The following is a 15,610-nucleotide window of genomic DNA, read 5'->3' as shown; positions in this document are numbered from 1 at the left end:
AAAAATGGTACAGATGGACTGGTTTGCAGGGCAGAAACAGAGACGCAGATGTAGAGAACAAACGTATGGACACCAAGGGGGGAAAGCAGGGGTGTTGTTGTTGGTCGTGTGATGAATTTGGAGATTGGGATTGACATATAGACATTAATATGTATAAAATAAAAATTTGAAAACATCAAGTAAGATACCACTATATATTCTCCAGAATGACTAAGTTTAAAAAGATGGAAGTCTTGAAACAGGAACACCTAATTAAAGCAGAGAAAAAAAATCAAAATCAAATCAAGAAAGATATTCCTTCTGGAATGGTAGGAATGGCGTTCAAGTGAGGAAGGGCATCTGGGAGCTTTCTGAGCTGTTGGAGGTGTTCTACAAATAATTAAACTCTAATAAACTGCATGCTCAAGTATTTAGAGGTAAAGTGTATGGACATATGCAATTTACGTTAAAATACATAAAAAAATAAGACGGAATGAAAGATGGATCAAAGATGGACAAATAGATCCATATGTAATAAAGTACATGGAGTAAAATTATATAATTTTATACTATTATTATATATATTAATATATATAATTTTGTAATATTATTATATAAAATTATATAATATTATTATAAAAATTATAATTCTATAATCTGGTTGGTAAGTATATGTTTGTTCATTGTAAAGTTCTCTCTACTTTCTTTCTGAATATTTTCATATTAAATGTTGGGAGAAATATGTAAGCCAGAAATCGATGTAGTTTTTTGTTTTTTGGGTTCTTTTTGCGGTACGCGGGCCTCTCACTGTTGTGGCCTCTCCCGTTGCGGGGCACAGGCTCCGGACGTGCAGGCTCAGTGGCCATGGCTCACGGGCCCAGCCGCTCCGCAGCATGTGGGATCTTCCTGAACCGGGGCACAAACCCGTGTCCCCTGCATCGGCAGGCGGACTCCCAACCACTGCGCCACCAGGGAAGCCCTCGATGTAGTTTTAATCACAATGAAAACACATCTAATATACCTGATCTTGTTTTCTAAAAACATATTCCCTGCTGAAAGGAACCAGGGCTCCTTGGAGAAATGGCTCATTCCAGGTCCATGACAGGAAAGGTAAAATGTAAGCTCAAGATGAACGAATACATATTAAAAGTACACAGGAGCCAGTCTGAAAAGTCTCCACTGGCCAGTGTGGGACATTTAAAGCAAAGAATAGATTTTAAAAAGGCTTATAATTTCATTGAATTATAACGGAATCTGTGAGTCCATGATGATAGTAAAAAGAAGACTGGGGTGGTATGAACAGGACACTCTTCTCTACAGAAAAATGCCAGTTCATATAGGAGGAATGCTAGACTTAGAAAATTACTATTTTGCACTTGAGCAAATTAATTGATTCAGACAAGGATCATCGATGTATGCTTACAACATTACTATGTGAGAGGTGTTGGGGAACAGGATATTCACTTGGGGTCGAAGATGACTTATCAGTTACTCATGGAGAAAGGTAATTTTACAATGGAGGGATCTGGCAGGACCCCAGCTCAACTAAATGATCACACTAAGCATCACCAAATAATGAAATAAGTAGACGTATGCTTGCTGATAGAGAGCACACAACAAAAAGGTTACCCTCAATCTATGAGAAGAAACAGTTAGCTAGATCTAGACTGTGGAACATTCCACAACAAGGGTTGGCAAACTTTTTCTGCACAGGCCCAGGCAGTAAATATTTTAGGCTTTGCCTATTGTAAAGTCTCTGTTGCAGCTATGCACCTTTCTGTTTTATGAATGGGTGTGGCCATGTTACAACACAACTTTATTTACAAAAACAGGTAGTGTGTCTTAGCCATAGAGCTGCAGTTTGCCCACCTTTGTTCGGTCCCCTGACAACTGTCCAAGAGTCTTCAAAAAACGCCAATATCATGAAAGAAAAACAAAAGAAAAAGGCAGGATGATTATTCTAGATTAAAGGGATCTGATGCTATTACAACAGTAAAACAATGTTTGATCCTTGATCAGGTGCTGGACTTTAAAGACATTTGGGGTACAAATGAAGCAATTTGAATAAGGACAAAAAGTTATACACTATTTATTGTGTATCAATGTTAAAATTTCTTCAGTGTGATAACAGGATCGAGAAAATGCCTTTGTTTTTATTAGATACATGCCAAAAACATGATGCCTGAAAATACTTTCAAAAAGGAGAAGTAAATATGTGGCAAAATGTTAAAAACAAAGTAAGCTATCTGCTAATCTGTGTCCAACAATAAAATGCGTATGTCGGAGAAAAAGAAACCACAACAGTTCACTGAAAAGAAAACCGATGTCTCTATATATACTACTATGTATAAACTAGATAACTAATGAGAACCTACTGTAGAGCACAGGGAACTCTACTCAATGCTCTGCAGTGACCTAAATGGGAAGGAAATCCAAAAAAGAGGGGATATATGTATATATATAGCAGATTCACTTTGCCGTACAGCAGAAACACACACAACATTGTAAAGCAACTATACTCCAATAAAAAAGAATTTTAAAAAAAAATGATGTCTCAAAGGGTAACACATAACAGAGACTTTCTTGAAAACTGTAACTAGTTTTTGAAACTTTAAGGAATATAGTTACATTTTATTGTACCAAGAATCACTTCAAAAGCTTCCAAACACAGAAAGTAAGACAGATTTTGCCAAGGATGTTAAGATGCCAATACCCAACTGGTTGTCTTGTCTCCATTTCCTGATCTTGAAAAAATAATGATCCACGGGCAGCTGTTAATTGTGGCTAAGGCCTAATCAGTACACGATGCTGTGCTTGTATCTGCCCTGTCAAAGCCTATAATGAATGTTCAGTCAAAATATTTTTATGTTCGTCTCGGCATTTTATGAGAGAACGCCTCTACATTTTCCCCAAGTATCCCAAACTCCCCAAGGCCCAAACTAAACTCATCCTCTTCCCAGCCCTCAAGTAAGCTCCTCTTTTTTTTTTCTTTTTTAAACTTCTCGCCCTGAAGAAGGCAGCAAACATCCACCTGGTTTGATCTGGAAGGCATTCCTCCATTTCCTTGCCAGGTACCAAGTCCCGAGGCTTTTATCTGTATACTCGCCTCCCTTACCTATCACTGTAGTTGGGGCCTTCCCCGTTCGCTTCTGGACTACAGCTTCCTTCGGAGTCTCCGCCTTTGTAATCCACTCTCTCTGTTGATAGGGGTGATATGACCTTATTCCCTGATGAAAATTGTTCAATGGCTTTCCACTTCCTATAGTCTATAATCCAAACTCTTTGGCATTGCATAAATTGCTCCAGACTATTTCTGCATGTCCATCTCCTGCCACTTCCCAAGACACACTACACTCTAAGACCAATACTTCTGCAAGTCTATAAACACGCATGCTCTCTCGTTCCCTCTGTTCATGCCGTTGCCTCTGCAGCACACCCTCTTACAATACAAGTTCTATCCTGGCTGCTCGGTATATACATAAATTCCCTAAGACTTCAACACAGGCATAGCACTAATCACCTGCCTTGCCTTAGTTTTCATATTATAATACAGAGAAGATTATGACAGTTCATTTAGGCACCAAATTCCATCAATATGCTAATGATTCTTAAATCTGCACCTCTGTCAAGACCTCTCTCTCAAGCTGCAAACCTATATCCAATCTTGATCTTCAGTTAACATCTCCATTTGGAAGATCGTGAGGCTAACACAGAGCTTGCAGAGCACGCAGCAGGGCTGGGGTTCGAACCATCAGGTACATGGTCTCCAACCAGCCTGGTCCCCAGACCAGGAACCTGACGGTCATCTTTGACACTTCCTTTTCCTTTACGTCTCACCTCCATCACCCAGTTCTAGTTCATTAATAAAGATCCCAAGTCAGCCTACCTCTGCTCACCTCCACCCATTCCAGGCTTCGACACGTTATTGCTCTGACAACCGCAATTGCTTCCTGATTGGTTTCCTACTTTCATTTTTGCTCTCTCCTGACTTTATTCACTACATCTGAGCCAGATCTATATTTTCTAAACAGAAATTTTGTTATAGTTTTCCTTATTTAAAGTTTATCAATGGTTTCTCATTTTGTTTTGGCAAAACGCCCCAGTTCTGAAGAGCCTAAACAGCCCTTTTCCGGCCTCTCTGGAGGTGCTCTCCGCTACTCTCACTGGGCTTCCGCCTCCTCCCAGGGGCCTCTGTTCAGCTGTCTGCCTCAGGCCCTTGTTACATGTTACAATGTTTGGAAATTCTCTACCCCTCCCACCCCTTCCTCACCTATTCTCCCTCATCTTTGGTCTCAAAAGAAATGTAACCTCCTTTACAAGTTCCTTCCTGGATGTATCAGTTTAAATCAGGCACCACTGTTATATGCTGCCAGCGCATTCTACTTTCCTTCCTAGCAATTTATACAATTTGCAACTAAATATTTGCATGTTAGCCTCTGCTCCTCACTGGCTTGAAAACTTCTCCTACCAAGTTTAATATCTAAGTGCTTAGCTCTAGTTCAATGCCTGTCATATGACAGACAATTAGTATTCTGAAGAAATAAATAAATACTGCAGGTTAAAATAATATAGGTTAAATGCATGGTAAGACAAAGAGAAGAAATAATCAAAACAGATACGACTCAGCATGAAATGACCAAAAGGACTAACATTGGAAGGTGCACAAAAGTCAGAATATGTCAGCAAAGTCACTATGGGCCCAGATGAATTAGAACTACTTACAGTAATTCATTTATTTACATCCTTTCTAATCATGCCAATTTTCAAAACCCAAGATTAACTCTAAACTGAGACTTCGGTGGTCTAGGTTTATGTTTCTATCCTGAGCCTGTTATCTAAAGCAAATTACTTCTCTGTGCTTCCTTCTTAAGAACAGGTAACATTTCTGCTACGAAAATGAACTGCAATGATGAAATTTTAAACTTAAGGGGAAAACAGTTTGAAAAGTACACTATTATCATTCTGTAGTGTGAATGCAATAGGGGAATTAAAAAAACTCTGCCCAATATCAGAGCAACATTATCATAAAAAATAATGTAATACAGAATTTTTCTTACTGGTGATTCTGTTCTGAAATCTATTCAATAGACCATAGGCAGATTAATCTTAATATACACTTATGTCTGGTCCCGTACTTCTTCACTCACAGACCTTCACTGCCAGTATTTTTAATACAGAATTAAATCATACAGCTTCTTAGGAAAAACACCAAGATTGCACGAGCTAAATGGAGAAGTATGTTGAATTGAAAGATACTCCACAAAAGAGGAAATGTAAATAACAGTAAGCCTGTATACAGAAATATGTGGAATTTCATTAGCAATATATCACAAAGTATGAAATTTAGAACAGGGTCTTATTTTTAGTCCTTTTGGCTCATATACAAGGATTAAATACCTACTGTTGATAAGGATGTATGCAATTGGCACTCTCATATTTTCCAGTGGCTGTGTAAATTTTTATAACTCTAGTAAAAATTTAACTTAGCAATAGGTTTTAAGGGCCATAAAAATACTTATACCTTTTGAACTGGCAAATCCACTTACAGCAATCTATCCTGAGGAAATTATTCTAGCTAAGAATAAACCTTATGCTGAAAAATGTTTAACCACTCAGTATTTATAATATTGAATCACTGAAAACCTGAGGTACAATAATGAGAATGATCATTGTTATTATGAAGCTTGTACTAACACAGAAAATGCTTATAATAATATATTAAGGGAAAATAGGAGAAAATAAAATTGTTTATATGAGTATATCTTTCAAATACATCCACATACATGTAGGCAAAGAGGCAATAATATTATACATCAAAATTCTAATAGTGATTATATTAATAGAGGTAGAAAGGAAGGAGGCAAATTTTTGCTGTTTTCCTTTACTGTCTTTTTTTCAATGTCATTTGACATTTATAATAAAGTTAACAACAGCAACAAAATCTTCAATGGCTCCCCACTGTCGGTTTAAATTTATGAGTACGAATTTCCTATTCAAAGTCCTCAGTTCACCTCTGCTTTCTCTTGAATCTTATCTTAGACTTCTTACTCCTTACACTGTATCCATCCCTTAACAAGTCCCCTTCCAGTGGGCCCAGTGGTGGTACTCATTCCAAATTTACTTAGTTGAATAGACAAATCTTTTCTCTTTTGGAACATTTCCTGACCCACTCCCTGCTGGAGAGTGATATATTTTAGTTAAAGCAATTTGGTACTTTTAAGAGAAATTCTATTTCCATAAAAAGACTGTTTATAAAAGCAGTAACCTATTTAATTTGGAAATAGGCATCAGTAACCTATTTAATTTGGAAATAGGCATCAGGTAAAGTCAATCGGGACACTGTACCAGTAATTTTTTTCTTTTGTAGACATACAGTAATTGACTTTATTTTCTGCATACCATATGTCTCAAAATAGGAAGCACAGTTGCTTCAATAAATGAATTTAAAGGAGTCAAGTTATATTCCACATCTAGAATTTTGTTCTCTTATTTAAAATTTATTCAATTAACATGTCAGATACAAAAATAAACATAAACATTCTCTCAATATTGGTTTTCAATAAAATTACTAGGTAAAGCTAATGATTTAGGATTATAAGAACTAAGGCAGTATTTAGTGATGGCTTTAAGAATCTTCTTTAGCATTTATAAAGCTATTTAATGCCTATAAATTCTGGGTATGAGAGGCCTTAACAAAGAAGTACATTTTACAGCTGCATATGACAGTGTGAAACAATAAATAAACATTTATCACACCGAGGAAAAAGTCCAAACTTTATGGCCTGATATGAAACTTAACCTGTAATATTCCATAGCAATAGCCACATTATTGGTAAGGTGCTGGATTCCTAGGACACCCCCCTAAAATCTATTTATCTTATTATACTGAGAGTCTGGTAAGATAGCCTGAGGGAATCTGATATCCCAAAACCTTACTTGACATATAAAATGGTGTTCAGAATGGGTGATAAGAATAAGAAGTCCTGTGCAATCGGCTGCCTTTACAAACAGGACATGTGTAATGCTGGTAACTGAGAAGAGCTGCTGTCATCACAGAGAAAACACAGTCACTACAAAAACAGTGCAGAGCTTTTGTACTTAAGAAAGACTCTGAGTTATGGGTTAAGAAGTAAAAGAAGACAAAAGATAACATCACCAGGCCCTGCAGGCTCACTCCATGTCCCAGGCAGTATAACAATTACTTAATTATGTTTAATTCTCACAACTTCTCTGCAAAGGAGACAGTATAACACAATACACCATGTAGGGCCACAGAAATGCGAGAGGCGCTAGGAGGGTAAAGAGTTTGAGCTTTAGGATCAAATATATCTGGAACTTATTATCCATACAACCTTGAGAAAATTAACTAGCTTCTCTAAGCCTCCATTTTCTCATCTATAAAGAAAGAAGGATGATGCAGACGCAGAGAATGGACTTGAGGACACGGGGAGGGGGAAGGGTAAGCTGGGACGAAGTGAGAGAGTGGCATGGACATATATACACTACCAAATGTAAAATAGATAGCTAGTGGGAAGCAGCCGTATAGCACAGGGAGATCAGCTCGGTGCTTTGTGACCACCTAGAGGGGTGGGATAGGGAGGGTGGGAGGGAGGGAGACCCAAGAGGGAGGGGATATGGGAACATATGTATATGTATAGCTGAGTCACTGTTATAAAGCAGAAACTAACACACCATTGTAAAGCAATTATACTCCAATAAAGATGTTAGAAAAAAAAAAAGGAAGAAGGAAAATTAAGGTATTGGTAAAGTTTCTTCCAGGCATATTGTAGGGTTGTATTTCCTGTTTCCACTGTGGCTGGGTGAGGCAATAGGATTACTTCTGGCTAACGAGTTATGACCAGAAGTGATCCAGTTACTTCTGAGCCAGGGCATTTAATTGCCAATGCAAGATCCTACAGAGCTCTTTCTTTTTCCTCTAGCCCTGTAACTGGCCACATTGAAGACGGGTTGCTCTGTCAGAACGGGTCCTCGAGAAACCATCGTAAGCAGAGCCCCCTTGTCAGTCTAGATTGGACGGGTAGCATGAGCAAGAGATAAATGTAGCTTTAAGCCACTAAGATTCGGGGATTGCTTTATCATAAGTGTAACCAAGGCAATATGAACTGATAAAGGTCACTTCTCTCCTATAGAGTTATGAGGATTTAATGAAGTAATATTAGAAATATTTTTCAAAGTCTCTAGCAAACAGTACTCAATCGACATCTATGATTACTATTATGTTATTATCTTTTATAAATTAGAATACTGAGATCGCAAAATATTCCATAATGTGCCTCAGGACACACTGCTATCAAGAGACAGAGTTGCTTCTGTAACACTGTAAAGCCTAAGATCTGTTCATTAAAGCCCCCCTCCTTTAGTCATCTAACCTGGCCCAAAAAACCCCCAACCTTCTAATAGTTATTATCTTTTTGTTCATATATGGGTTTTTTTGTTGCTGTTCTCAAACCCTCTCTCTGTTGCACAAAAATTAATTTCTTTTTATTCTCTGATTTTTTTCTGTGTGTTTGCTGTTTATTTTGTTTAATAAAGTTTGTCACACAGCATGGCAATCTTTATGCAAGATTTAACACTCACACCCCCCTACAATTTGACTGCAGCCTATCTTTCAGAATTTATCTTCTACTTCTACCCATGCTAGTCTGGTCTATAAACGCTGATCCAAATATGAAATGCTCATTTTCTCCTTCTAGTCTTTGCTTATGCCATTCTAACTGAAATTCTTCCTCTGTCCAGTTTCTGATTCTTCTTTTTGAAAATTGGACTTAAACTCTATTTCTTCCACAAAGTCAACTCTAATCACAATTTAAGAGCACAGATGGTCCATCCTGCTTATTTGAAACATAATTTCATGTGATTTTGTAAGACAGCTGTGTACTGCAGGGGTATAAAGCATGGAAACTGCAGTTCCCAGAATCCCTTGCCAGTAGAGTTCTGGTTAATTTCTTCCTATGACGAATTCTTACGAGATCTGAAGGCAGAGGAGGAAACAACACGCTTTGAGGATTTTAACTGCCTCATGGAACTGACTGAAAGCAAACAGATCAGACACTAATTACGTTTTTACATTTTGAGGGAGTCTACTGTAAACCCCCTTTACACAACAGCAAACGAATCAACAAACCACCGCCACTACCACGAAAAAACGTCAGCCCACACTAAAGAAGTCTTTGCTGTTCAAGAGGTTAAACAGTCCCTGAGACACCAAACTTCCATGAGTGGGGGGCAAGCTGTAGTTTAAAGAAGACATACTCGCTATACACACTTCAAGGGGAATAATGACAAAGAGGCAGCTCTAAAAGGTGAAGGCACCTGTCAGAGAAAAAGGACAATGGAGTTCCTCGCAGGAAGTGCCTCCACTGCTTATGCGCACGTGTGTGTGTGTGTGTGTGCTAGAGTGTGAATGGGATTGTTTAGTGTCCCATTTGTATAGGGGGTGGATGTGTGTGGAGGGAGGGACAATCTGTCTTCTAATTTCATAGATTCTCAGAACAAGAGGAACCACGTCTAGACCTGATGGAGCATTGACAGGTCTCCCAGATATTTTGGAGATTGAGTTGGTTGTAATGCTGGTTGGTTCTTTGGATTTTTATCCTGGCAAAGGACTGGGTGTATTTTCTGCAGGGTAAGAGAAAAAATGTATCTGGCAAACAGAAGGACAGGTTGCGGCAGCGACAATATATGTACTCGTCAATTCCTAGTTCATTGTCCTCTTCCTGGGCACACTGGAAAACTACATTTCCAGACTCCCACAAAGGTTACTGAGTCCTGGAATGTGAGTAGAAGGGACAAGAGTTGCTTCTGTACTAAGGCGGTTAAGTACCTATGAACTTTGCACACACTTTTTTTCTTTTTCACTCCTGATATTAGAAGCCACCTTTTTAGACGACACAGTTGAAAGATGGAAGCAGCTTGCCATCTGAACCACTGCTTGGAGGCTTTTTACCTATGAATCCCACCCCACCTGCATCAGACTGTGAATGAAGCCAATAGTATCACGGGGCTAACGGTCACAAAAGTTGACATTAATCATCGTGATTAGACTGGTCATAATGATTGAACAGGACAAACCAGGGGAAACTGGAACAAAAAGGTCAGTGAGAACTTTAGGGTTAGTGAGAAATCATGGCAACCAGGCTAAGATTTGGTTGTTTTCAAAACAGGACAGTGAACCCAAAGGTAGATCTGAGATCAGAAAATCAGTCTAGCACGTGTGATGTCTTAATTTTGTTGCTTGTATGTATGTCTGTCTGGGCTCCAGTTCCTTCCGGTAAGAGACAGTGACTTTTCAACTTTGCACCCCTAGCACCTGGTGCAGGACAGATGGGATAAAATGTCCAAACTGAGCATAAGCTTCAGGGTGTTTATCAAAGCAGGTCAGATATGCAAGAGGACATGATTTTGGCTGGGGAAAGTCAGGGATCAGGTTTCTATACCCAGTCTTAGGAAGCTGGGTACTCAGGACCAGTGGGTCCAGGTCAGCTATGCCCGGTGTGCCACAGCAGTGCTAGTCTAGAGATACTTCATAGAGGTCCTTGCATTCCTTGGCCTGGGGTCACTTCAGCTTATAGCATCTGGAAAGAGGCTAAATATAGAGGTTAAATGAGCCAAGTTATTAGATTAAGAGATTAGGCAGGTACACCCAGAAATACCATCATATTTGCATTATTATTTAAAATAACTATTTAACTCTGTATTATTTTTACTCAATAGTATATATATGTTATAAAATATCACAGAACATAGGAAACACTATCCAAATAACTGAATCTACATGTCATTAATTCTAGAGAGATTAAAGAAAGAATATGCTTGTAAAAAATAAAAGATTTAGTCATAGATATAACTGTAGTAATAAATGAACAAAGTTATTCACTTTTACAATTTTTATGCTTCTTAACACTGAAGAGACAGCTTTGAAAAGTGATTTCCCAAGATAATGAAAGAGGCAAAAAAGGAAGAGGATTTTATCACCCAGCACCTATAGGGGAGACAGAAAAATACGGAACATTTTCTATCTAGTGAAGTAAACATACATTCATATATACAAACATATGGGGGCAGAGAAAGCAGATGGGAAATTATTATAAGAAAAGCTCTAAAGAGACAAATCAGGAAAAGAAACACATAAAACCCAGATTCTTAAATTCCAGAAATAATTATGTATTTAATGGTTATTGAACCCTTTCCAAAGGAAAAATGTACTGAATTTTACTAGATTTTTACAAGAGCAAATTCTCTTTAACCTCCCCCCAAAAAACACACACACTGACACTCACTGCTTTCATATAAAATAAGAGAAAAAATGGATTTATTTATTTGTTCTTTCTCAAGTATTTACTGAGCATTCACTATGTGCCTGACATTGTGAAAGTATTACCAAAGGAAAAAAAAAAAAAAAAGGAAGGAAGAAAATGACATGATTCTAAAAGAGCTCTCTAATGTAATAAAGACACTCAACACATCAGAAGAGGCTGTCAATAAACAGAGCAAATACACTTAAAAGAACTGGTTATCGAGTTTCAGTATCACATCACATGGAAAATGTATTAAAATATGTCTATGGAGGAAAAGGTGACAGACATTAGGAAAAAAAAATCTACCGCATGAATAATAGATATAGAGAAAATAGGAAATAATAGCAGAGATCGATGAAACAGGAAATAGCTACAGTAGAGAATCTGTAAAACTGAAAGCTGCAAAGACTAATAGACAAGTATCTAGCAAGCCTAATCAAAAGCAAAAAAGAAAATGTCCCAAAATATTAAAAATGAAAAAAAGACTGTAACTATAGATGAAATATTGATTTCAAAAATAAGAGGAAACATTAAAATATTTTATGCTGATTAATTAATTAAAATAGACAATTTCCTAGAAAATATAACATCAAAAAACTAAAAAAAGAACTACTATATGATCCAGGAATTCCACTCCTGGGTATATATCCAAAGAAAATAAAAACATTAATTTGAAAAGGTACATGCACCCCAATGTTCATAGCAGCATTATTTACAATAGCCAAGACATGGAAACAACCTAAGAGTCCATCAACAGATGAATGGATAAAGATGTGTGTGCGCACGCGCACACACACACACACACATATATATATATCGATAATGGAATAGTATTCAGCCTTAAAAAAGAATGAAATTCTGCCATTTGTAACAACATGGATGGACCTAAAGTGTATTATGCTTAGTGAAGTAAGTCACACAGAGAAGGACAAATACTCTGTTACGACTTACTTGTGGAATATAAAAAATAAACCAAATGAATTAACAAAACAGAAACAGACTTATAGATATGGAGAAGAAACCAATGGTTACCAGTAGGGAGAGGGAAAGGGTGAGGGGAAAGCTATGGGTAGGGGATTAGGAGGTACAAACTACTGTGTATAAAATAAATATGCTACAAGGACATACTGTACAGCACAGGGAATACAGCCAATGTTTTATAATAACTTTAAATGGAGATAATCTATAAAAATATCAAATCACTATGCTGTACACCTGAAAGTAATATAATATTGTAAATCAACTATACTTCAATTAAAAACTAGTAATTCAGAATAAATAAAAAATATGAGGGACTTTCCCGGTGGCACAGTGGTTAAGAATCCAACTGCCAATGCAGGGGACACGGGTTCAATCTCTGGTCCAGGAAAAGCCCACATGCCACGGACCAACTAAGCCCGGGTACCACAACTACTGAGCCTGTGCTCTAGAGCTTGCGAGCCACAACTCCTGAGCCTGTGTGTCACAACTACTGAAGCCCGCATGCCCTAGAGCCTTGGTGCCGCAACTACTGAGCCCACATGCCACAACTACTGAAGCCTGCGCGCTCTAGGGCCTGTGCGCTGCAACTACTGAGCCTGCTCGCTGCAACTACTGAAGCCCGTGCACCTAGAACCCATGCTTCACAACAAAAGTTCCGCAATGAGAAGCCCGTGCACCGCAAGGAAGAGTAGCCCCCACTCGCTGCAGCTAGAGAAAGCCTGCACGCAGCAATGAAGACCCAACACAGACAAAAAAAAAAAATAAAAAATAAAATAAATTAAAAACATGAATAGGACTATAGGCACAAAATAAACTGAATCAGTAGTTAAAGATCAACTTACCAAAACAAATTCAAAAAACAAAACAAAATTAAAAACAAATAAATCAATAAACCTCACTAGATCTAGACACATTCTGCCAAATATTGCAGGAACTGATAATCCTCCTCTTAAACTGTTTCACAGATTACAAAAGGCTCTCCTCATTTCATTTTATTAACATAGCGCAACCTTTATACCAAAAGTAGACAAAACAAAAAAAATTATTAACCTAGATGCAAAAATGCTAAACAAAATATCAGCTATCCAAAACTTTCAAGGTGTTTAAAAATAGGTATCAGGGCCAGGTTCAGAACTGGTTTATTCCAGTGATGCACTGTTGGTCTAAGGTTAGAAAATCTATGAATATGACTCTCCACAATAAAAGAAAATGGGAGAAAAACCATGCAATTATCTTAACAGAAATCAAAGGAATATTTGCTAAAGTTTAATATTCACTCAAAATAAAAATTCTTAGCAAAATATAAATTTATAAAACATACCTACCAAAGACCTAAAGTAAACACCATAAACCTAATGAGTGTATGTGTGAAGAAAAAATGCATGAAAACATACTGACACTAACTATTTTCATACGAAACAAAAAAACAAGAAGCAAATATTTATGTGTTCATTTTCAAGATTTTATTGGAGGTCGGCTATGTGCTTGGCATTTCAAAAGAATTACCCGCCCCCTCCCCAAAAAAAGGAAAGAAAGAAAGAAGATAAATGCAATTATAATATATAAAGTAAAATGTAGAAAACTTCCCTTAAAATCAGGAAGCAACTCAAGAAGGCATGCTATCATCATTTCTATTTAACCTTATACTGGGAGTCCTGGAACGTAGCACAAGAAAAAAAGATATTAAATGATAAAAGGCTTGAAAAGGAATAAATGATGCTCATTATTTCCACATGATATGACTGTCTCCAAATGAAGTCAAACAGAATTGCCTACAAAATATTATGAGAATTTGGCAAGGTTTTCAGATATAAAGTCAATGGTAAAAGTCAGTTTCAACATTAAATGTCAGCAACAAAGTTTGAAGACATAGTAAGTACTCCATTTATAATATCTACAAAATGGAGATCTAGGAGAAAATGATAATTTTTTAAAAATCAAAAGACATTAAAGAGGACCTGAGTAAATGGAAAGTTACATGATGGTCATGGATAAAATACCAATGCTCATGAAATTAATCTATCAATTCAATTTAAATTCTAAATAAAATTTCTCATGAAACTTGATAATATTCAACTGCAAAAGCAAAGGACCAAGAATGGCCAAGATAATTTTCAAGAAGAAAAACAAAGTTGAAGAAACTTATTCTACCAGATAACACTAATTAAGACACTGTGGTAATGACATAAGATAAACACACAGAAAAAGCAACAAATAGTACAGTCCAGAAAGAGACATAAAAACATCTGATATACAATGGAAATGCTATTTCAAAAAGTGGGGGAAAGATGAACTATTGAACAAATATGCTGAGTTGATTGATTTTCACATATAAAATGAGATTACTACATTATGTTTAACATAAAATTCAATTTTGAATGATTAAGACCTATATATATATATACAAAGCAAACTTTAAAACTTTTGGAAAATAATAAAAAAGACTTTCTAAGTGATCTCAAAGTAGGTGAGGATTTCTTAAACAAGATGTAAAAAAGCACAAACACTAAAGACTTCACTGAAGTAAAAAACTTTCAAACATTAAAAGACACTGTATTCTATATGAAAAAAAAAAAAACCCAGAGAATTGGGTGAAAGTATTTGGAACACATATAGCTGACAACAGCTAGCAAACTCTTACAAATCATTAAGAAAAAAGCAAACAACCCAATAGCAAAATTTGCAACAGTAGGAGAAAGCAGTACACAGAGTAATAAACACAGATATGACCAAAGTTTAATAAACATATGAAAACAAACACATGAAATACACGCTGCCCGCGTGGTAGGCTACATTATAGGGAAGGTACAAATTAACTCAGAAATCTCCGTGGCGTAACAAAACAGGTTTGTTTTTCAGTCATGACACAGATCCAATGCAAGCTGACAGGCCGCTCTGAGGACCCATGCTCCACTGTCCAGTTAATGTACTGTAAGAAAGGGCTGGAAAAGTTTTGAATCTCTACCTCTGACATGACAGTTGTCGCTTCTGCTCACAGCCTACTGGCCAAAAGTAGTTGACTGGCCTCACCTACCTGCAATGGGGCTGGGAAACGTTGGAGAGACACTTGGACATTCAGTGAAAAATAAATGTCTCTGTGATGAGTAGCAATTAGAGAAATCCAAACTAAGGCAATAGCAAGATGCTTCCCACACTCATTAGATTCGGGGGAACAACCATGAGAACTCTGATATTACCAACGATTTGTGAGGATGTGAAAAACGAAAGTCACACACAGCTGTTGAATATGTAAATTAGCACATCTTAAGAACATCTGCAATACCGGGACAAAGGTGTACCTACTTACGACCCTACTCTACAGGTGCATAAAA

At 37.1% G+C, this 15,610-nt stretch overlaps 1 protein-coding gene across 6 annotated transcripts in view; it reads right to left on the bottom strand.

Moving 5' to 3' along the window:
• FAM13A (family with sequence similarity 13 member A) overlaps positions 1-15,610 on the bottom strand; it is a 356,140-nt gene that overhangs the window by 164,635 nt on the left and 175,895 nt on the right. For 5 of the 6 annotated variants that reach the window (XR_009564127.2, XM_060299807.1, XM_060299808.1 and 2 more), the window contains one exon: positions 1,849-1,881. The exons of the other annotated variant lie outside the window; for it this stretch is intronic. Coding sequence is in view for 4 of the 5 variants with exons in the window: in XM_060299807.1 (XP_060155790.1) it covers positions 1,849-1,881 (33 nt within the window). In the remaining variant the exon portion in view is untranslated. The remainder of the gene's footprint in view (positions 1-1,848; positions 1,882-15,610) is intronic. 6 annotated transcript variants of the gene reach the window in all.

Source organism: Globicephala melas, chromosome 5, assembly GCF_963455315.2.
Source record: "Globicephala melas chromosome 5, mGloMel1.2, whole genome shotgun sequence".
NCBI classification, from domain to species: domain Eukaryota; kingdom Metazoa; phylum Chordata; class Mammalia; order Artiodactyla; family Delphinidae; genus Globicephala; species Globicephala melas.
This window is presented reverse-complemented; position numbering and strand designations above follow the sequence as displayed.